We start from the raw sequence: 19,831 nt of genomic DNA, 5'->3' as shown, positions 1-19,831 counted from the left end.
TCATCGTCGCTATCATCATTCCTTCTACCAGCAATCATCAAAATCGACAACCTGAATAACGGCCTCCGTCTTTACCATCGTCGCTCGTAGTAGCCACCCTGCTGGTTGTAGCCATCACCACCGTAGCCTCCTCCTTGAGGTGGGTAGCCACCGTACCCTCCCCTGGGCGGATATCCACCATAACCTCCTTGCGGGGGATAGCCACCGTAGCCACCTTGGGGCGGTGGATAACCACCCTGACCGCCACCATAGTATTCTTGCTGCGGAGGAGGAGGGGGCTGACCATAACCGCCTTGCTCGTAGCCGCCGCGATCATCGCCACCGGAAAAGAAGCTGGCGGCGTGACCACCACCGCCACCGCCACTTTCACGACTGTACTCGGATGACCCGCCGTAACCGCCTCCGCCCCCACTATAGGAGTCGCCGCCGACGCCGCGATCATCACCACCACCGCTCTCGCCAAAGAAGCTGGCCGCGTGACCACCGCCGTTGTACTCGGGGCGCGAGTGATAGTCGTCCCCGTCGGCGCGCTCGTACGTATCCCGTCTCTCGAAGCTGCTGCTGCTACTGTCCTGTCGCTCAAAACCGCCGCCGCCGCCGGGGGAGGAAGACCGCCACTCGTCGCCACCGCCACCGCTCCGCTGTTCATTCTTGTTTCCGCCTAGGAAGTCGCCCAGGAACGAGGCCACGCCGCCGGGACTGTTCCCACCACCGCCGCCACCCGAGTTGTTGTTACCGGGGATGAAGTCCGAGAAGGCACCTGTGACGCTGTTGGAAATGGCATCCGCGGCCGCGGCGGCGATCTTGTCATCCCACTCCTCCTTCTTCTGCTTGCCGCCACCGTGCTGCTGGTGCTGCTCCAGCTTGCCGAGGCAGCCGTGCCCGTGTCCGCTGTCCCACTCCCCTTCCTTGTGGTTCTCGCCCGCCAGCACGCCCTCGCGGCTCAAGCGGCGCAGGTAGTCGTCCTGGCCCTCGGGCGGGATGTCGTTCCACCAGTGCTCGACGGAGCGGAAGAAGAGCTGGCGGCCCTCGCTGGCGCCGTGCCGCCCCTGGTCCCGGTGCGCCGGGTGGTGCAGGACGCCGTCGATGATGCGGTCGACGGCGCGGCGGACCGAGAGGGACTCGTCGTCCATGGCCTCCATGAGCTGGGGGACGACCCAGCGGACCATTTCTTGGGCCGTCTTGCCGGCGGGTTCGTTGAGGAGCTGTGGGCACCAAGTGTTAGCTAGGTGCAAGGAATATCAACTTGAATAGACATGAAAGAACTTACGTTCGTGAAGTGGTCCTTGGACAGCATGGAGTGGGTGGGGTCGCTGGCGAGGTCGTCGTGGAAGACGCGGTGCTGCTGGTCCTCGGAGCTTTGGATGATGCCCTCGGAGCCGGCGCCCATCTCGGTCTGGATCTGCTGGATGACGGGGACGACAAAGGGGGCGATCTGGGCCGTGACGAAGACGTTGAGCTGGTCCTCGAGCTGCTCGACGATTTTAGGGAGGATGGGGATGCGCGGCAGCGCGTCCGAGATGATCTTCATGATGCGGTCGTGCCACTCGATGATGGGCACGATCTGCCGGAAGATGTTGGAGACCCAGACCGTGATCTCCTCGGGCTCGCGGTGCGGCTTGACTTCCAGGCCGTCCATCTGCGCCGTCGCCGCGTCCTGCTGGATCTGGTCGATCTGGTCGGCCTGGTTCTCGCCGCCGAAGACCGACGACGGGATCATGGCCAGCAGCTTGCGCAGCAGCGACGTGTCCTCGTTCTTGCCGTTCTCCAGGTGCTCCTGCAGCTCCTGCATCTCGTTGGCCGCCAGCTTGTCCGAGACCTCGCCCGCGACCGAGTGCAGGAAGTCGACCTCGCCGAAGGTGCCGGTGACGACGGGGTAGACCTCGGCGCCGACGTCCTCGAGCACGACGCGGACGTCGCGCCCGACGTGGGGAAGACGTCGCGGTAGCCCATCTCGATCAGGGCCAGCTCGACGTAGTTGGAGTGCGCGAAGAAGTCCTCGAGGCAGTGCAGGCCCGTGCCCATCAGGCGCATGGCCTCGTACAGCGCATCGTCGTTACCCGTGGCGGCGTGCTCGCGGCCGAGCTCGATGCAGCGGCCGAGCAGGTGCCGCAGCAGGCCCGCCGAGGTCGCGATGCCCTCCTCGCGCTCGTTGGCGATGTAGTTGATCATGCCCGTGTCCGGGTCGAAGGCGAGCTCGCGGTCCTCGTCGACGGGGCCGCGCAGGCCGTGCCAGTACCGCTTCGGGTCGTCGCCGCCGCCGTAGCCCTTGGGGTTGTCGATGTGCTCCTCCGGGCGGTAGCAGCCGAGGCGCTCCTCGGTCACCTCGAACTCCTTGGAGCCGAAGCCGAAGTTCATGCTGAGAGTGTGTCAGAAGTGTTGGAAACGTGAGCCGCGCTCAAGCTCTTCTTGTATAACTTTAAGAGACAAAAAAAAACTTACAATCCCAAAATCGCGACGACCAGCCGGATGGCCTCGTAGGAGACGCTCTTGATGGTGCCCAAATCAACGGCCTGGGAGTAATCGCGCAGCCAGTTGCCGAAGTAGACGCGGGCGACCATGACTTTAGAGAACTCCTTGCCCTTCTTGTTGAGAGCGCGGGCCATCATGATGCCGAGCAGGGCGTCCTCAATGTCGCCGTGGCGCCAGTTGATGCCCTCGATGGGCGAGCTGCTGCTGATGTTGCCGGCGCCGAAGGCGGCGGCGGGCGTGGCCAGGCAGACGACGGCGAGGAGCAGGCTGGCGAGCCAGAAGTGCGCTCGGGAGTCCGCCATTTTTGGTTTTCGTTCCTTCCCCTCTCTTTCTTTCTCAGGCTTTTCCTGGTATTCTTCTTCTCTTTCCTTCGTGTCTGGTTTGGGTTGTTTGAGGAGAGTTACGTGGGGTCGTTTTCCACAAGGACCGGCAGGTGTGGTGCGTGCAGCGTCGGTGTGAGATCAGCTGTTTGCTCAAGCAGACTTTATCTGCAAACAAAAACAGAAAAAATGAGGGGCAGTGAGATGGAGGGGTCAATTCCCTATGATGTGTATGAAAAACCCATCACCTTATTGCTTTGCCAATGAGAAGTGCTTGCGCGTCATGAAAACCGCCTGCAGCTTCGGGTTGGGTGTGGGCTTATGGGCTTATGGCGGAGGCCAAGGAAAGGCCAAGATATGCAGGTCCACTGTAATCCGGCAAGCACGGCACGAGTGGCAGCCAGAGAGGGACAAATAACAGCAGCTGGAATGCAGGCGGTAAGCCACAATTTGAACCAGGTGTCACCGCGGGGAGCCGGAGTGAGAGAACATTCGGGACTTTTGCTTCTCTGCATACCAGCAAAGCTCCGGCATGCGGCCAAGCGCCAGCCGGCACGGGAACGGGAGTGTAACTATGGGGCCAGCCTTAAGTCGCCGTTTCGACTAACGAGTTCTGGACTACGTCGACCGGATGTAACGGCTGCAAGGTTGTCTTGATTACTAAACTGGTGCCGAACGTCAACAACTCCAACAACGTCGGATTATCGGCCTGAGACAATGGGCTTGGGCGTGCTGCAATGACACAGCCAAGTTAGGTGGTGGCTGTGCAGTTCCATTGCCAGGCAATCCGGGCCCTTCCAAGCGCCTGCTCCCACCTAACTGCTCGTCAACTTCTCTGTACCGCCATCAACTTTGCCCGCCTCTACTACCGTGGTTCCTAGTCACAATCTATCGACAGGTGCATCGGTGGCATAAGAGTAGGTGCGGGCCTGGGCACGTACCTGATGTTTAACGGTGTTTTGGATTTTCTGTCTAGTGTCTACATATCTAGATAACTACGATATCCCTGTACGTGAAGTCCTTAATGAAATCCTCACCTCCCTGCGCTTTACATATACCGACTCTCCTGAAAGCATCTCTGCATTTCCCTTTTCCGAGACCAACAAATACTTATCCACAATACTATAGTAATTGACACCGTAGACCAGCAATGCATAGCAATTTCGGCTCACGTCTCTATTCATGTCCATTACACAACCAGATAGAACTGCCGTATTATCCTCTTGCTCGGCAAACGACAAATGCCCAACATCCGTCGCCGCTCCCTTCTCCAGCGGAACGGAAGGCTGCTACACCACTCAGGCCAACGGCCCGCGCACCTTCAGCATCCCGACCGGCTGCGACTCGGTGAGCGCATCCTCCCCTCTCTCCATTACCACCTCCTCCACCTCCTCGAGCATCACCGCACCATGTCGGGAGCGCAGGGCTCAGAAGAGGACGGCGCCGTCCACTCGTTTTCCCAGCTTGGCGGCTCAAATATGGTCCTGCGCAGCTTGATATACAGGGCTGCCACGTGTCCAAGGCCATCCACCGGATCACGTACTCGGCCGATGCGGAAGGTATGCGCCGGATGGTTGCCGACACTCCCAGAGGTACTCCATTGCATGCGATGAAGGAACCCGCCGAAACCGGCGCGGAAATAGCCCTTGCGCTTGTTCTCGCCTGGTAGGTAAGACTCGTAGCGGCGCGGATACAGAGCCAGCCAGCCGCGCAGCAGGTCTGGCTCATCTAGGTATCTGGCGAAGTCATGGTGGAGCAAATGGCACATTTGGCATGAGGGGGCACTGGAGGCGAGAGCTTCGAACGAGAGCTGGTGTTGGAAGGCCACGTCCCAGGCGGTTTGGAATATGGCGTCTTTCTCGTCTTCCTCCCAGCCTTGGTCGGGGTACCCTTCGTTGTGGTAGAAGATAGATAATGCCTGGATGAACTGGCAGCAGGTCTGACACAGGGCTTTGCTGCTCGCCCTGAAAGGGCTCTGGGAAGGACTCATTAGTCAGGGGTACTATGCGGTTTTTATGCTTAGGGGGAGCGATTGTCATCCCGTAGAAACACGAGCATTCTGTAAATTGAAGATGAGGTTTCGGAGACCAGTTTGAAGCTAAGATAATCCGCTTTCCTCTTGTGTACTCCGGCTCTCTATCCACTTTGTTTTTCTACTCTTCCTCTTTGGCCAGCGTAAGCCGGAGACAGTGCGATGCTTACGTCCGATGAGCTTAATACGATAACTTCGAACAACATCTGATCGATGCAAATATGAGCCGATGCTCACAGATAGCAGCGGGACAAGACGGGCCAAGTATGCGAATGGTGAAAAGTAGGTTTTCCAGATTTACATGATTCCATGCAAAAGTTCCAATGTACCAATGTCTATTCCTATGCCAAACCCCTTGCCCAGATCCTTCAAGCCGTCATTAAATTCGTCCATTCGTACCTCATGCTCCACCATCCCATCCTTTTCTTGTCCTTGAACCTTAGTCCCCCACGAGCCCGTAATGCACTAGTCAAAAGCAACCGCCTCACTTTGGGTGCGGGCTAGTGGCCTCTCCTGACATCTCCTGGGGCGGCACATGCACCTGGTTGTTGCTCATCTCGAACACCGGCTGGGCCTGCGGCGGGGGCGAATGGTGCGGCGGCATCTGACCAGGAAACTGCTGCTGCTGCTGCTTCTGTTCGCCCCAGCCGTACCCCGCCTGGGCTTGATGAAGCCGTTCTGGTCGCTGTACGGCACGCCCGGTTGGTAGTACTGCTGCTGAGGCCAAGGTCCGTCGTGCTGTTGCTGTCCCGGGGGTGGCGGTTGCCAGTAGCCGGACGTGTACCGTGGGGCGGGGGAGCCGGGGTGCGACGGCGGGGCAATGGCGGCCGAGTGCGCGTCATTGAGTGCCGCGTTCTCGGCCGCCCGGTTGCGGCGGGAGCTGCGCGAGTGGAAGAAGCAATACGCGGCGAGTACGGCAAGGAGTAGGGGCACCCCGAGGCCGAGGCCGATGCCGATGCCGATGCCCAGCTTAGCGCCCTTCGAGAGTCCCCCCGGAATGGTCACCGGACTGATTATGCGGCTGGGTCTGGGGCAGTGCCACGGCGTCGTCCCAATGACCTGTGGAGTGCTGGTACAGCTGCGTCATGGTCCGGTTGCTCATGTAGTAAACCCAGATCCGGTCGGCCTGCGCGTCGTAGGCAGTGCCGAAGTGGGCATTGGTTTCGTCGGGCGACGGCCAGGCTTTCGCGTCGGGCCGGGTGACGTTGCTCCACTTGTATGTATTCTTCTTGTCGACGCCTATCGCGCATCGCACTTGGCGCAGCAGCCTGTCCTTGCCGACGTAGAAGATGCTCATCGTGTTGCTGGATCCGAACGTCAGGCCCAGTGGCGCAGTCAGCGGATCTAGCGCCTCGAAACTCCACGTGGGATCGGCCGTGTCTAATTCGACGTGGATGTTGTCGGCGTCTGTCATATTGCTCAGGATTACGGGGATGTCTTTGATGTCCGAGGTACTCCAATTCCAGGCCTGCAGGGGAACCGGGGCGCCATCTACATAAGAGTCAGCAGCGGTTAGCGGTCTCTGGCTCTCAGTGGATGAAACTTAAAGGTAGATAGACAAACCTATCTGCCATATTCCTTCTTCATCTGGCAAGGAAGTGGATATGAACATGTCTTGTTCGTTGCCCAATCCGTCGCTTGTTGGGGTTATTACTGTAATCTGGTCCGCGACGGCAAAGCCCGCTGCGATGCTGCCAACCGAAGACCAAGGCTCGGCGGGGCCCGCGTTGACCCAGAAGGCCTTCTCCTTCTTCTTGTACTTGATGCTGTAAACCGAACTGTTCGCCTCTATCTTGTAATACAACTGCATCCCCCCATCGTCGCCGAAAAGCAACGCTGTCAAGTCGGTAGGCGTCTTGGGCTTTTCGATACCGGGGGCATCGGTGAGCTTATATGCCGGTCCACCTGTGACTGGCTCGTAGTGGCCGGACTTGTTGCATGTGAATAGCGCTTCGACTATGTGGCCATCCTTGGTTTGGTAGAATATGTTTGTCTAGTAGGATAGAAGAGACGATTATCAGGACACACCACCTTGAACAGAGGGAGACAGAGGGAGCATGCCCTCGACACAAACTCACTTTTATTCCTTCATTATCAGTATACCCAACGAGCGAGACATGTGTCCCGGGATAGGGAGGGAACTGGGGCTGAAGCTCGAATGCGGTCGACTCGTCTCCAGGAAAGACTGGGGTTTTCTGGCTGTTGCAGAGGCTATAGAGAATACTGTTGGATGCACCGTCATACATGACGACCTGCGGTACCTTGAAGCCGCCATTGGTGAAGGCGGCTATCTGCGAAGCCTGGGCATGTCGAAGACAGAGCTGGAGGATGGAGTGGAGGATGGAGCTGAATAAAACAGCGGGATTCCGAAACACTGAAGCCATGCTGTCGATAGGAACCACAGGAGATTAGGTACTGGGAAGGGTGCCACTTTCCACGGTGGTAGGAGAGGAGTTAAGATGGAAAAGAAGAAACCAAGGGGGGGATAAACTCATTTGCTTCTCACCTCTTGACGGGGGGACACACGAAGGTAAACGCAGCGGACGCCAAACAGCAATGGTAATGAGCAGCTGCGTTTACCCCCACCTCAGGCTGTGGCAGGCTGCATCGTTCACGATAAACTGTAGCAGGCATCATATGCAGTTGGTTCTACGTACATGGCAGTGTGGGAGGGGCAAGCAAGCAAACAGCACAACTGCCCCATCCAGGGATCGTCCAGCCACAGTTCCGAAGCCCAAAACGGTTCCCGCTGCGGGGGTAGCAAACGAGTAAAGCTACGGCCGACGCAGAAAGGGCGGAAGCAAGGTGCGAACACAAACCAGCCTCAGGCATCAACTGGCCGCCCCCCTGGAAGGGCTGAGTGCTGAGGTGTGAGGAGCAGGGAGAGATGCCAGCCTCCCGCGGGAGAGGCTGTCTGGCCTGCTGGCTGTTCTCGTTTTCGTCACACGCAGGACGGCCCATGCAGTACGGATGGCCCATGCAGTACGACCCTCGGGCGCGGCCAACTGCATCGGGGCTTGTCTCAAGTAGAGCCAACTCCAGAAGATCGACACCCCCGATGTCTGCCAATGGGAGGAGGCGTAGTATGTGATGGCTGCTTTCCAGGGAAGATGCTCCGATGCTGTGTGCCGCCTTGCACTGTCTAGCCGCAGTGTTCGCTGATTGCAACGGCCATCGCCACATCTGCTGCTCACGTTGTCGATGTTGTTCACCTCCATCGGAACATTGGTGAAAATAGTCTTAATCCCCCTAAAGAGGATGGCAAAGGCCAATCATGGTACCATCAATTGACTTGATCTTTCACCTTGGGTCTGGTGGTTCCGAGCCTACTCGGCCGATGTTCGCGCGAGAGGGAGAGATGAAGCAGGTGAAGCAATGAGGAGTAATTCAATTCCAGCATTAAAAACAAACAACCAGAAGCAAGGATCGCCTTGGTAAGTGACCGATCTGTGGCTAGACCCAGCTGCCCCTCTAACCCGGCAGGCAGGCAGCAGGTGCCCACTGTTTACTTGGAGATGGCCGCCCCTCTCTGGTCTGGAATCGGATCTTCTGTTTTGAGGAATGACTAACAACAAGTGGGAGAAAGAAACTGGCGGATGTGAATCTATCCAAGTCTATGCAGTAAAAATACCTCTATGTACCGTGAGAAACATGTAGAAACGCCGTGCTTTTCCTCTGTCTTAAGTCATCCCACTCTACCGAAACGCCCCGTAAATGCAATGAGTCCAGACAAAATCCAAGTATGTGTTGGACTGCAGTCCATACGCGACGACGCTGGCATGGCTAGTTGCCCCAGGATGTTGCATGCGCAGGAAGCGAACATCAAGCCGCGATGCGAGTTCTACTATCGCTGCCACCAACTCCTGCAACGCTCCTCGTCGGACCAGCCATAGAAAGCACGCGGGCCTGATGCTGCTGCTGCTCCGCGCCGGACCCCGCCTTCGTCGCCAACGCCAGCGCCTCGGCAGCCTCGGCCTGCCGGTTCAGGAAGCTCAGGTAGGTCTGCCACCCGACGGCGACGACCCCGGCGAAGAGGGCGCGGTACTCGAGCGGCAGGTAGACGAAGCTAAAGGCCGTGACGGCGGGCCAGATCTTGCACGAGTTGACGACGCTGACGGGCACCGTCGCGCGCACGCGGGCCCAGGCCTGCTGCAAGGAATCGCCCGACAGCAGCGCCTGCGCGCCGAAGAAGTACGTGTTGAAGACGGGCGTGAAGCAGGCCTGGTTGATGGCGACCTTGAGGGCGATGGACAGCGTCTTGGACGCGTAGTTGAAGTTGCGCGACAGGAACACGAACCTAGATGGACAGACACGCCCGGAGTTAGCTAGTCGTTCGCCCCTTGTTGTACCTGCGCATCCCGCCCGATTGATTGCACCTAGAAAAAGAAGCGAAGAACCACCTACCACATATGCCCCGGGATCGCCGCCACCCCGCCAATGACCAGCGACCGCGCCGTGCGCGCGTACTCGTGCTCGTCCTTGCCGCCGATCTGCTGCGCGCTGAGGTCGGCGCAGAGGTAGATGACCAGCATGGTGGCGACTTGGGTAACCCAGGGCCGGCGGCGCTGGGCGCGGGCGTAGGCCTCGGCGCCGCGTGTCAAGGGGCCCAGGCGCTGCCAGATGGGCAGCGGCGCGACAGTGCTGGGCACGGGCACAGGTATACCCCCGACCTCTTTCACTATCGGCGACGGGTTCGTGATCGTCGCATTGTCGGTGTTGGTGTGGGGGCTCTTGGCTGCTGCCGACTCGGTTCGCGGCGCGGGCGGTGGTGTCGTCAAAGTCTTGCCGCTGTGGTCGGTCGATGAGCTTGACTGGGGTCGGCGGAGTTGTAAAGAAGGAGGTTGCCGCGATAATCGGCCGAGTCGGGGACAGCCTAGACGCTGTCGCAGTAGGGCTCGCAAGAGTGGAGTGGACGTCATGGCGATTGGCAAGTCTAGGCGGGTCGGATAGCGGGGAGAGTGCTGCTCTACCGGGGTATCATGGTGTAATTAGACGTCAAGAATCGAACGAGGCTCGTACGTTAATGGGGTAAGGAATTCAAGAAAAGAAGGCGAAGTCGGGGTTCCGATGATGATTTATTTTAAGTGGCTTAAGCCGCCGGACCTTACTGGGGGATCGATCCCCTTTGGACAGACCCCTGTTTTTTCTTCTGCCTCGGTTGGGCTCGGGTGAAGCCGCCCTGCTAAAACCCGCCAAATTTGGTTGAACCGACTGAACTTAAGGTTCACTAGCTGAGCCACCTTAATTGGACTTCAACTAATTAGGCCAACAGAAATAGAACTGCCAACAGATTTTCAAGTCAACTGTAGAGAAAAAGACGACGGGGGAAAGGAAAGAGGAAAATCCAATGTGACGGTGCAGACAATACACATGGCATAACAGGCAAAGTTTAGAGGCCGTGAGAGATGTGATCTTCCGGTGGCTGGCCAAAAGGCCGCGGATTACCGTGTCGGACAGTCCCGCCTTGCGGCCAGCGGGGCGGGTTCCCCTCGTGTGGCACGTTGTTTCGCCCGCGATGCAGTTACCCAGGATATTGAGGTCGCCGACGTGGGGAGGAAGCGCAGAGGTCCCCGGGTGACGGAGACAGTGAACTGGCGAGTCTCGCCAGCCGACAAGGCTGGTTCGAAACTTTCTGCGCCACGGGCATGGAGGTCCCGGAATGCTACGATCGTGACGCCCGAAGAAGAGTACCGAGACATGCCAGGCCCGACGAGTTGGTGAGGATGGGGATTAAAAGTTCTGGCGTAAGCCTTTCGAGGTGGTGTTCTCCTCTATGGCAGGTAAGTATGTAGAGTATTTCACTGTCACGCCGTGTAGCGCGTTAGTGATGATCGGATATCTTCGCCAGAAACTTCACTAAACTGGATCGCCTTTTCCTTCCGCCGGTGAGCTTGCACTGCAAATGGCAAGGTATCTCTTGCTCCCCTTGGCTCACGGTCTAAGCGAACAGAACGTGCATCTCGGGTAAAACGGCACATCGAGGGCGCGCATCACAATACCCTTTGCTTATCTATCATCTGCTGAAATTACTTAAACCAATAGAAGACACGAAGTATAATGCATGCGCTGATGCGAAGGTCTCTATTGAGACTTAAAATGCGCCACGGCCCATCTCATAAAGAACGGTGATCTAGCACCTGCCATTCACGTCCTAGTCTATGCTCAGCACGCTTGCATTCTACTGGCAGGCATACGATACGGGCTTACCTATTTGAAGCTTAATTCTTACTATTTCTTTTCTTTTTTCAGACTCCAGGTCAATGCTAAGTCATCCTATCAGGTTAGGTACTAAGTACTTTGTAAACAAGTCTCAGACTTAATTATAAGGTTACTAGTTTGCCTCTCTTGCCCCTAGGATTATGACACACCCCGGATGCCGCCATCATTATATTCATCTATCAATACCCAGCAGACAAGAAAGACATGCAGGTGCCCCCAGGTCAACTAAACTCATTTGCGCTGGCTACCCGGGCGAGACGCACAAGAGCTTCGCTTCCCAAGGTTAGATCAGGATGCATCACATGTGGGTTTACTCTCTCCCGGTTAATATCATGTTACACATGTGACTAACTTTGACAATTTGCAGGCAAGTACGTTCAAGCTCGATGATAGCTGAAAGTAATGGAGGAGGCTCTAATCCAAGTCTACAGAAGGAGGCGTATCAAATGCGACGAGGCTAAGCCGAACTGTTTGAAGTGCATCAAGCATAGCGGCTCATGTGAGGGATACCAGGACAAGCCGCGTGTTACTACGAACAGAGCAGAGAAGGAATCCAGGAAGGCGGGCTCTGGACAATCTCGGGCAAGTGTGACCACCTTTATCTTGTTACCAAGGGTGCTGAGGGAGTCCGCTTTCTCAACGCAAGCAGAGCAGGAATACTTCTCAGTCTGGTACCACGCCAAAGACTTCGGGGGAAGCTTGTTTCCCAATCGACTGTTCACCACTTCCATTGCTCAGATCGGATCCCAAGAACCATCGGTACGATATGCGATTATCGCCCTCGGATGCATGAAGCTCGCGTTGGCCGGAGAGCTCTCCTCTGGCACTCTCAAAAAGGCCAAGAGCGAAAGCTTCCATTACAGGCAGGCGTTGATCCACTATGGCAAGTCATTGGGCGTCCTTCGGAAGTCCGCGCCGGGAGAATGCTGCTTGCGAAACACCATGATGTGCTGTATCCTTTTCATTGCGTTTGAAGCGCTGTGCAACAACAAGAAGATTGTGGTCAAACACATCAGCCATGGCGTCGCACTTGTTCATCAATACCTCGACGCCACTGGGAACATCAATGATGAGATGGCACGCAGATCTTCTGTGGACAACGCAGTCGACAATGAGCTTATCCAAATGTTTTACCGCTTGGACTGCCATTCTAGGTCTATCAACATCTTCCGGAATCCGGGGAACAAGCTGGAGGCCTGTCACACCCCTTGCACTACCCACGAGATATCACAGCCAGCGCCAAGTGCATTCAAGGACCCCGGCGAGGCTCGCCAAAGCTTCGTGGCAACTCAACATCTCCTCGCCAACCTCAGCAGACATATGACACATTTCTGTGCTTCATACACCACTGATGCTGAAGAGACGACAACCGACATCATTGGCGTTCGTGGCAGAGCATACTCATTGGCACTGCGCAACCACTGTCTTATCCATTTGCTTGGATGGGGTCGAGCGTTCCAGCCCCTTTTCGACAGGGCCAGAAAATCCCGCCACGTGGCTCCAGACGAGCATCGCCAGGTTCTCTACCTTCGGGTGGAATATCTTTGGACGTACTGCTCCATTGTGACCGCCCGGTTTGAAGACTGCGAGTCCGTCACCCGATGTACGCCCCATTTCCAAGAGATGGTCCGCCTCGCCGACAGGCTTCTTTCACGGGGCATCAGCCTCAGTTCTCCCAACGCCGCCCGCGACAACAAGAAGAACGTCAGCCCGGAGCCGTTTGCGATCGAAGAGGGCCTGGTCCTGGCTCTGTTCATCTCCGCCATCAAATGCCGCGACGACCGCACCGGCCGCCGGGCCGTGGACCTCCTCGCGCGGCACCAGGCGCGCAACGGGCTGTTCGACAGCCGAGAGTGCCACGCGCTGGCTGTCTGGAGCCTCGCGTTGGAAGAGGAATGCATCCGTGCTTCGTTGCCGGAGGCCGAGTATTGGAGAGTCATGCGCAGCCGGCAGGCCTCGTTCGGCGAGTCGGACACCAAGCCACGCGTGCGTGCCCTTCACCCGGTAAACGGCCATTTCGTGTACAGGGAAGACACTATATCTTGGTAGATAGGCAACCTAATAGCTATACAACTTCTCCACTGTTCGGTATCTGGATCTGCCATTGCTCTTCTGCTGCCTTTCTTCTGTCGACTTTGTTCTGAACCACCGATACCATCGTAAAACAAAAATAGGCATATGTCAGCACGCCTAGGGCCCAGCAGCTATTTTGGGAACATCCCAATTCGCACGGCTTTCAATTAGGGTATGAGAGTTTCCACTCGTATCGTATTTACAGGTCCGAGATTACCCGGTTCTGAGGTTACTATTTAGCCGCATTTTACGAGATGGATCCTACTAGCTTTATTCAATTTTGTCAGAGAACCCGATGGTACGGAGCTGGCGCCACCCTATCAAACTGGCGGAGCATTGTCTGTAGGGGAAGATTATAAAAGATCGACACGTCCGCTAATCAGGATCGAATATTGCACCACGACTCCAGCCCTTATTATTCTATTAGTTCTACTTCCCGTCGTCATTAAGAAACAGTCCTGTCACTGCCAACATGCCGCCCACAGAGTTTATTTGGTTGACCGCGCGGGAAACAAAATCCACTCCCCAATGCTGTGACGATGTTCAGAGGGCCCTATCAGTTCAAGATGAGTGGTTTGCCCGGGCAGGGCCATATTCCAGCATACCCGGGGGCTCGCGTCCTAGTGGGGTGGCTCTTTGGCAGCAGATCGAGGATGCGACAGTCTATCTCATGGCTGGGCGATCGGCATCCACTGAGCAACACCAACAGTGGCAGCGTTCCGAGGACGCTGCCAGCTTCTCTAAGTGTCTCGAGGCTCATTTCATATGGGACAAGTCGACTTCCATCCTTGTTGATGATGAGGGGTCGGCTATCCTTACCTCGCCTAGCGCTGAGGTCGAGACGCCCCTCCTGGACAGCCCCGTGATAAGCGTGGGCCGCTGCTCGGCCGCACCGGGAGACAGGGCAGCATTTGCCGAGAACTGGAACTCTGTCAAAGGACTTTTGGAGGATTTTGCCAAACCCCATTCTGTAAAAGGGGCTTGGCGAGTGAAGGGAGAGGCTGATGCAGCAGAAAGCGATGAAGAATTTGTCATGCTCTGTGGCTGGCCGAGTGTGGAACGGCACATGGAGTTTGCCACCTGGGCGGAGTTCCCGAGATACTCCACTGCGCTTAGGGAGAAGCTGAGGGGAGCTGACATCAAGCATTATCGTCGCGTTGTGTAGTTGGCTAATGAGCCCGGCGACGTCGCCGGCGCTAAGACATCACATCAGATAAGAAGTGGCACGGGATGGAACCGGGGACTACTTGACAGGGGTGTTCGCGTCTTCGGCCTAACTGCTTTCGTCTTTCTAGAAATGTACTCCTAGACAGAATTCATTGCAGTCCAATTTCAGCGTGGTGAATTCGCCTCATGTGAGCTTCGCGCTGATTGTTTCCCGTATAAGAAGCTCGTGAAGATATACTCAAGCGGCATGTTTTCGCGGTGGGTATCAGCTCGCAGCTGACTGGTCTAGATGTCGTATGTGATGCTACAAGACGGGGTTTGGCCCAGGTGTGCCAGAGAATGAAGTGGGTAGTCAGTCTGGTGAGTGTCCCCTATGTCATTTCGGGGGCTTCATGAAGTCGCTTAGGCGATTCCTCAGTAAGCATCTTGCTCCTCGACAGTCAGATACCTCGTATCAGTCAGCATTTGGACTTTACCCGACACTTTACACTGGCGAGATCTGATAAGATATCCCCTGTATTAAAATCTTACATCAGATAGTCCCTCGACGAGACAGATCTACAGTCACCACGTGCGCGCTAGTGCAGCTCTCGTGTAGTAGCGCTGACGTAGTACGAAGTTTCTTGGATTCTATTAGATGGGAACTAGCAATAGAAAAAAGCTAACTCACAATAAGGAGTGTAACGGTCGATGGTTAAAGTCGTTCTTTTTCATATGATTACGCGTGTCACATTAGTACCTATTTATTTCATTGGTAATTAAGGATGTAAGGGGTCGCTAATTAGCTCTGGCAGATATCCAAGACGCTGACTTGGCAATGTAGACGGTTTGCCTGGTTACGGACGGCCTGGCTCTGTTGGCTAGAGTGTGATGGTGTCGGCGCCGTGACGGAGGAAGAGGGAGTGAAGAGGAAATGAGAAATTCTTACTCCAGAACCGTGAACAGACCTTTTATAAAAAAAGTCTAGAAGTAGGCGTTTGTTCTTATTAGTAACTTGAAGCTAGCGTTGAGATAATTAAGACACTATAGTATTCGAAACTCATTGCGTTCGAACCCGAAGATATATATTTAGTGTGAACTGCACTTCCTATAGAAATGAACGTATTGCATGCCCTTGCTATGCCCTCACGATACTCCATCTCATGATGTAGAACAACTGTGTCGCTATCCCCTTTAGTGACAACATGTAGAACGAGAGGTATGGGCCACAAAAGAGCCCTTTAAAGAAGGAAAGAAAGAAAAGAATCTACCAATGCATCACAAAAGCATCTCACTCATTAGCTGCCAAGCCAAGCGAGTTGTCTTGCAAGGCAGCCCCCGTTACTTTGCCTACTCGATGCAACTCCAGCTGCTGATTCGGTCGTTGGACTTTCCATCGCCATATTTCGACAGATCAGCAATGCCAGGGTTGCCAAAGTCGAAGTGACCCTCGTTATCACTGCACCCGCGGTCACTGCAACGATTCAGAAATCAGCTCTATTCCATTGAAACACAGTAGCACTGGGGATACCCACAAGAAGGCGCGGCAGTGGCCATGGTCAGCGCCGATGGAGCTGATCTGATCTTCAAAAGAAGAAGATTCCTCCCCTAGTATTGACACGGATTAGCTGGGCCTGTCGGCATTCTCAGTCCAATGCTGAGGAAACTCACAGCAAACGCCCGGGGCGGCACATTGGTTTTGCGTGAGACCCTTGAAGTCGGCATCGGTACCAACGAAGACGCAGACCTGGGCGCGCTTCTCCATTACGGCATCGGCCGCGCTGGCAGGTAGGGCGTTGATGCCAAGACCGAAGGCCAAAGTAGAGAGAGCAAGGAACAATGAGTTCTTCATTTTCGAAAGGGTTTTGTGCTTGTTGGTTTGAAGTAAAAAAGATGTTGATTCTATGCTGTTGTCTGCTACTTTGTGTTGAATTCTCCTTCTCACTTGTTGATGGCCATCTCCTGGCCTTATATACTCCATTTCATTTACCCTAGGGCATCTCCTCCGAGTCTGGACTGCTTCTACGTCGAGTACTATGATGTAAGGTCTGCCGTTAATGCGCCAGCCTTATTGATGTCAACACGACGTTAGTGAGTATATCGACTTAACTGATCCTTGGCAGCAGACTGTGTTCGGTTGACGCTGGTCATCGCCGTTCGCTTATGGCGAAGTCGTACTCGGATAGGTCCAAGGTTTACGAGCTGTTCTAGCTAGCTATAGTAAATAAGGTGAGATCCGAGGTTCTCCCGACTTTCTATCTGAGAATATGTAGATCGAATAATCCTTACTGCGTCTGCCATACCGCTTGTGTCACTAACAGCTGGTTGTGGAAACATAGACATAGTCGGTCTGAGACGGTAAACGTGATACGTGCAGGCGTTGTCTTCTAATTGGGTCAGCCATATCGATTTTACGATATACCCATTTGGGCAGGTGGATAAGAATTGCTAACTCTTCTCGCGTTTTGCATACTCACGAATTGAAACCAAGGCTACCTTGCTTACTCATATGGGTCCAATTCTAGTCCTATTTGATCGTAAAGCTTAGAAGTCGCTTATTTCCATTGTTACGAATATCTGAATGTAGACGAGCCATCCCAAATAGGATATTCGTATGTAGAGATATGGATTTCAATGGTGCAGAGTGAAATATGCAAGTAAGCTTACATTTATAAAGCTATCTGAAATATTTTATCCTTTAAGGTGTTCGGTGAAATATTCCATGTTTAGGACACCGGCCTGAAAGGGTTTCGGACTCGCTCACCAGTGCTGATTCACCTGGACGATCATTGGGGCAAGGCTCTGTGGTTCTGGGCCGTCCTGCTCGGAGACGGCATACCTGTCATGTGTTCGCCCCTAAGCCACGTTGATGAGCACCGTTGCAGTCAGCTCCAGAGACTCTCACAGCTATTGGAGTCGCCGATATGTTTGACTCGGAAGGTTTTGGGGCACTTGTTCGACTATAGCAACCACGGAATGGCCCTCCACTCTGTCGATCCTCTGATGCCAGAGCTTCATGATGTTGAAACTGCCCCGGAGGACCCTTCTACGGCTGTACCGGCCGATCATTGACGAGAACGACGACTTGTGTCTCCGCGGGCGGCTGAACGACCTCATTGTCGTCAACGGCCTCAAGGTCGAGACGGCCGATTTGCAGGTGGTGCTGGACATGACTCTGCGGACCGCGTCTTGTTCGCGCGTCGTCTGCCTCCCCTCCAGAGCCCCCGGTGCCGCCATGAAACAGGTGACGGTGTCGTACATACCCCTGGAATGGCCGCCCAGTGGGGAAGACGTGGCTCTCATCGACCGCCTGGCAGACGCGTGCATGCCAGTCAGTTCTTCCTGCCGGCTGGTGATTTTCCGAGTAGGGCCACAGAAGATTCCTGTGATTCCCATGAGCACTTTGGGCAAGATATCCAGTAAAAAGATGACGGATCTATTCCTGGCAGATATGTTCATGGAGGAGGTAGCCTACCATGCGCACGCAGTTGGCAGATTTAAGGGGAAAACGATCGATTACAACCAGCAATCGGATCTGAGTGTGGAAGAGGATCTCGTGAGAAATGATGTTGCGACTAGCAAAGGGATATCAGATCCATGCGGCATTGATACCGATGCTTCTATCTTTGACTTGGGGTTCACCTCGACGGATATGGTGAGGCTGAAACACCGGCTCGACAAAAAGAGACTTGGGCGTCAGGTTCCTCTGACCGTGATTAACAAGCACTCTTCTATCAGGTCGCTTTGCCACTTTTCTTGACAGCAACACGATGAGACAAGACGCAAAACTTCAATAAATGTTGCGGTGGTGGCAACTTTACTAGCCGCAAAGGCTTATTTGCTTCGCGAGATGTTATGAAAATCATTATTCCCTGTGAACCTGTATCCTCGCTCTGCTGGGCGTCCACCATACTCAGACTGATAGTAAATAAGTGCATCGTCCCACGCAGCGCCAGGTCCACATGGTGCACATTGCCCTACACTCTCTAACATTGATATTGGGACATAGTCTAATCCTACAACGCCCATTCTCGACCGCGTAGCTCACTATATCCACACCCAGGCGACGGCCAGCTGGGCGGCGCTGCAGCCCTTCTGGGCGGCCATGGCCTCGAGCTGGCGGACGACCCGGACATTGGCGTCCAAGTTCTCGTCGCTGAAGCGCGGGTCCAGCGAGGCCCGGTAGTCGCCCTCCCCCGAGATGGACTGCTTCGTGGTCAGGGCGCCCGTCAGCAGGCCGCGACCCAGCGGCACGTAGGCGACGATGGAGACGCCGAGATCGCGGCAGGCCTCCTTCAGGCCCGACTCCCCCTCGATGTCTAGGTCGAAGAGCGAGTATTCGGCTTGGATGCAGTCGACCTGGCCGACCTTGCAAGCGCGACGGAGCGTGTTGGCGCTGACTTCAGAGTCCAATATATTTAATCTTTCCTTCGCTTAATGGATGGGGACGTTGGTCAATAAGTTGCCCTCGTGTCACGTTTTGCATCTGGTGTCACACTTACGCTTTGAGTTCAAGCAGTGCTCGCATGGTTTCCTCAATGGGCGTCTTTGGGTTGGCCCGGTGCATGTAGTAGAGGTCGATATAGTCGGTGCCCAGGAGCCTCAGGCTCTCAGCGCATGCCTTCTTGCAGAAAGCGGCCGACGTGTCGATGTCGGTGTAGGAGCCCTTCTGGAAATCAAACTTGGTGGCGAGGAAGATCTGACCTCGCTTGCCGGTGCGCTTGAACCACTTTCCCAGCAACTCTTCGTTATCACCCTACATGCCTTTCGCGGGGAGGCGAGGGTACTTCAATCAGTTCTCGGCTCGATTAGAAGTAGGAAGGTATAACGCGACTTACTCGGCGCTGTCCCAATTGGTTGCGCCTATCTGGACGGCGCGGTCGAGGACTGCGAAACGCTCCTCGTCACTGGGCGCAGGTCCATACTGAATGGACATACCCATGAGACCAAGCCCCAGGGCGGGGACAAAGGTTCCGTTTTTGCCGATGCGGCGGGTTGGGATGTTCTGGGCTGACATAGCGGTATAGACGGTGTCTGACCGTGAACTGCTTGCTGATTCCAGTGCAGCTTTCGTTCTCGAGATGTTCAAAGAGGCTATTATTATGTGATTGATCTAGTGCAGTTGTGGACTATCGGGGCAGTAATCCTGGATCTTTATAGACTGTTCAATTGATCCATGATGCTCTAACTGCCTGCCTGCCTGCCTGCTTTGTTCTTTGTTCTCTCTCCCTTGCATCTACAGAATAAGCAGGTGGTGTATTCTGCCCGGATCGGAGGTATCTAGAGACGTTCGGGTGGGATTAAGAAGCAAACTCTGAACCCCATTTCTCCGTTCCGAACGGCGTTAAAGATTTGCCTATTCTAGGCAAGTCTTTGTCAGATACCATAGGGGGCTGTGACATATCGTGATAGGGGGCGCAGGGCGTGTGATGGTAGTGGATGCTATGCACAATGCAGTCCTAGAGGCAGAACTAGAGAGGAGGTGGCTTGATTGATTGATTCATCAGGTAGTGATAAGTAATAGCGGTGTGACCTCACGATTGCACAGCATACTGCCGATACAGTAAAA

General features: G+C 55.1%; 9 protein-coding genes across 9 annotated transcripts; 3 read left to right on the top strand and 6 right to left on the bottom strand.

Moving 5' to 3' along the window:
- Window positions 1-71: 71 nt before the first annotated feature.
- On the bottom strand, window positions 72-2,774 carry PG994_000842 (Het-C-domain-containing protein; the record flags this gene model as incomplete). Its single annotated transcript, XM_066852251.1, has 4 exons — window positions 72-1,205; window positions 1,271-1,897; window positions 1,939-2,359; window positions 2,443-2,774. 4 exons carry the CDS (start codon window positions 2,772-2,774, stop codon window positions 72-74), a joined length of 2,514 nt encoding a protein of 837 aa, XP_066722883.1.
- A 1,417-nt stretch (window positions 2,775-4,191) lies between these two features.
- Window positions 4,192-4,782, bottom strand: PG994_000841 (uncharacterized protein; the record flags this gene model as incomplete). The annotated part of the gene is made up of 1 exon (XM_066852250.1): window positions 4,192-4,782. One exon carries the CDS (start codon window positions 4,780-4,782, stop codon window positions 4,192-4,194), a length of 591 nt encoding a protein of 196 aa, XP_066722882.1.
- A 542-nt stretch (window positions 4,783-5,324) lies between these two features.
- On the bottom strand, window positions 5,325-7,208 carry PG994_000840 (uncharacterized protein; the record flags this gene model as incomplete). The annotated part of the gene is made up of 5 exons (XM_066852249.1): window positions 5,325-5,428; window positions 5,478-5,704; window positions 5,835-6,315; window positions 6,388-6,817; window positions 6,903-7,208. The coding sequence occupies 5 exons, from the start codon at window positions 7,206-7,208 to the stop codon at window positions 5,325-5,327; spliced, it is 1,548 nt and encodes a 515-aa protein (XP_066722881.1).
- A 1,438-nt stretch (window positions 7,209-8,646) lies between these two features.
- PG994_000839 (uncharacterized protein) lies at window positions 8,647-9,743 on the bottom strand (the record flags this gene model as incomplete). The annotated part of the gene is made up of 2 exons (XM_066852248.1): window positions 8,647-9,121; window positions 9,229-9,743. 2 exons carry the CDS (start codon window positions 9,741-9,743, stop codon window positions 8,647-8,649), a joined length of 990 nt encoding a protein of 329 aa, XP_066722880.1.
- A 1,702-nt stretch (window positions 9,744-11,445) lies between these two features.
- PG994_000838 (uncharacterized protein) lies at window positions 11,446-13,092 on the top strand (the record flags this gene model as incomplete). The annotated part of the gene is made up of 1 exon (XM_066852247.1): window positions 11,446-13,092. One exon carries the CDS (start codon window positions 11,446-11,448, stop codon window positions 13,090-13,092), a length of 1,647 nt encoding a protein of 548 aa, XP_066722879.1.
- Window positions 13,093-13,588: 496 nt separating this feature from the next.
- On the top strand, window positions 13,589-14,281 carry PG994_000837 (uncharacterized protein; the record flags this gene model as incomplete). The annotated part of the gene is made up of 1 exon (XM_066852246.1): window positions 13,589-14,281. The coding sequence occupies one exon, from the start codon at window positions 13,589-13,591 to the stop codon at window positions 14,279-14,281; it is 693 nt and encodes a 230-aa protein (XP_066722878.1).
- A 1,331-nt stretch (window positions 14,282-15,612) lies between these two features.
- Window positions 15,613-16,114, bottom strand: PG994_000836 (uncharacterized protein; the record flags this gene model as incomplete). Its single annotated transcript, XM_066852245.1, has 3 exons — window positions 15,613-15,736; window positions 15,798-15,870; window positions 15,934-16,114. 3 exons carry the CDS (start codon window positions 16,112-16,114, stop codon window positions 15,613-15,615), a joined length of 378 nt encoding a protein of 125 aa, XP_066722877.1.
- Window positions 16,115-17,281: 1,167 nt separating this feature from the next.
- Window positions 17,282-18,022, top strand: PG994_000835 (uncharacterized protein; the record flags this gene model as incomplete). Its single annotated transcript, XM_066852244.1, has 1 exon — window positions 17,282-18,022. The coding sequence occupies one exon, from the start codon at window positions 17,282-17,284 to the stop codon at window positions 18,020-18,022; it is 741 nt and encodes a 246-aa protein (XP_066722876.1).
- Window positions 18,023-18,309: 287 nt separating this feature from the next.
- On the bottom strand, window positions 18,310-19,279 carry PG994_000834 (uncharacterized protein; the record flags this gene model as incomplete). The annotated part of the gene is made up of 3 exons (XM_066852243.1): window positions 18,310-18,658; window positions 18,765-19,018; window positions 19,136-19,279. 3 exons carry the CDS (start codon window positions 19,277-19,279, stop codon window positions 18,310-18,312), a joined length of 747 nt encoding a protein of 248 aa, XP_066722875.1.
- Window positions 19,280-19,831: the final 552 nt, after the last annotated feature.

Source organism: Apiospora phragmitis, assembly GCF_038363925.1.
Source record: "Apiospora phragmitis strain CBS 135458 chromosome Unknown utg000001l:1.0-2902119.0:1.0-2906034.0, whole genome shotgun sequence".
NCBI lineage: Eukaryota > Fungi > Ascomycota > Sordariomycetes > Amphisphaeriales > Apiosporaceae > Apiospora > Apiospora phragmitis.
This window is presented reverse-complemented; position numbering and strand designations above follow the sequence as displayed.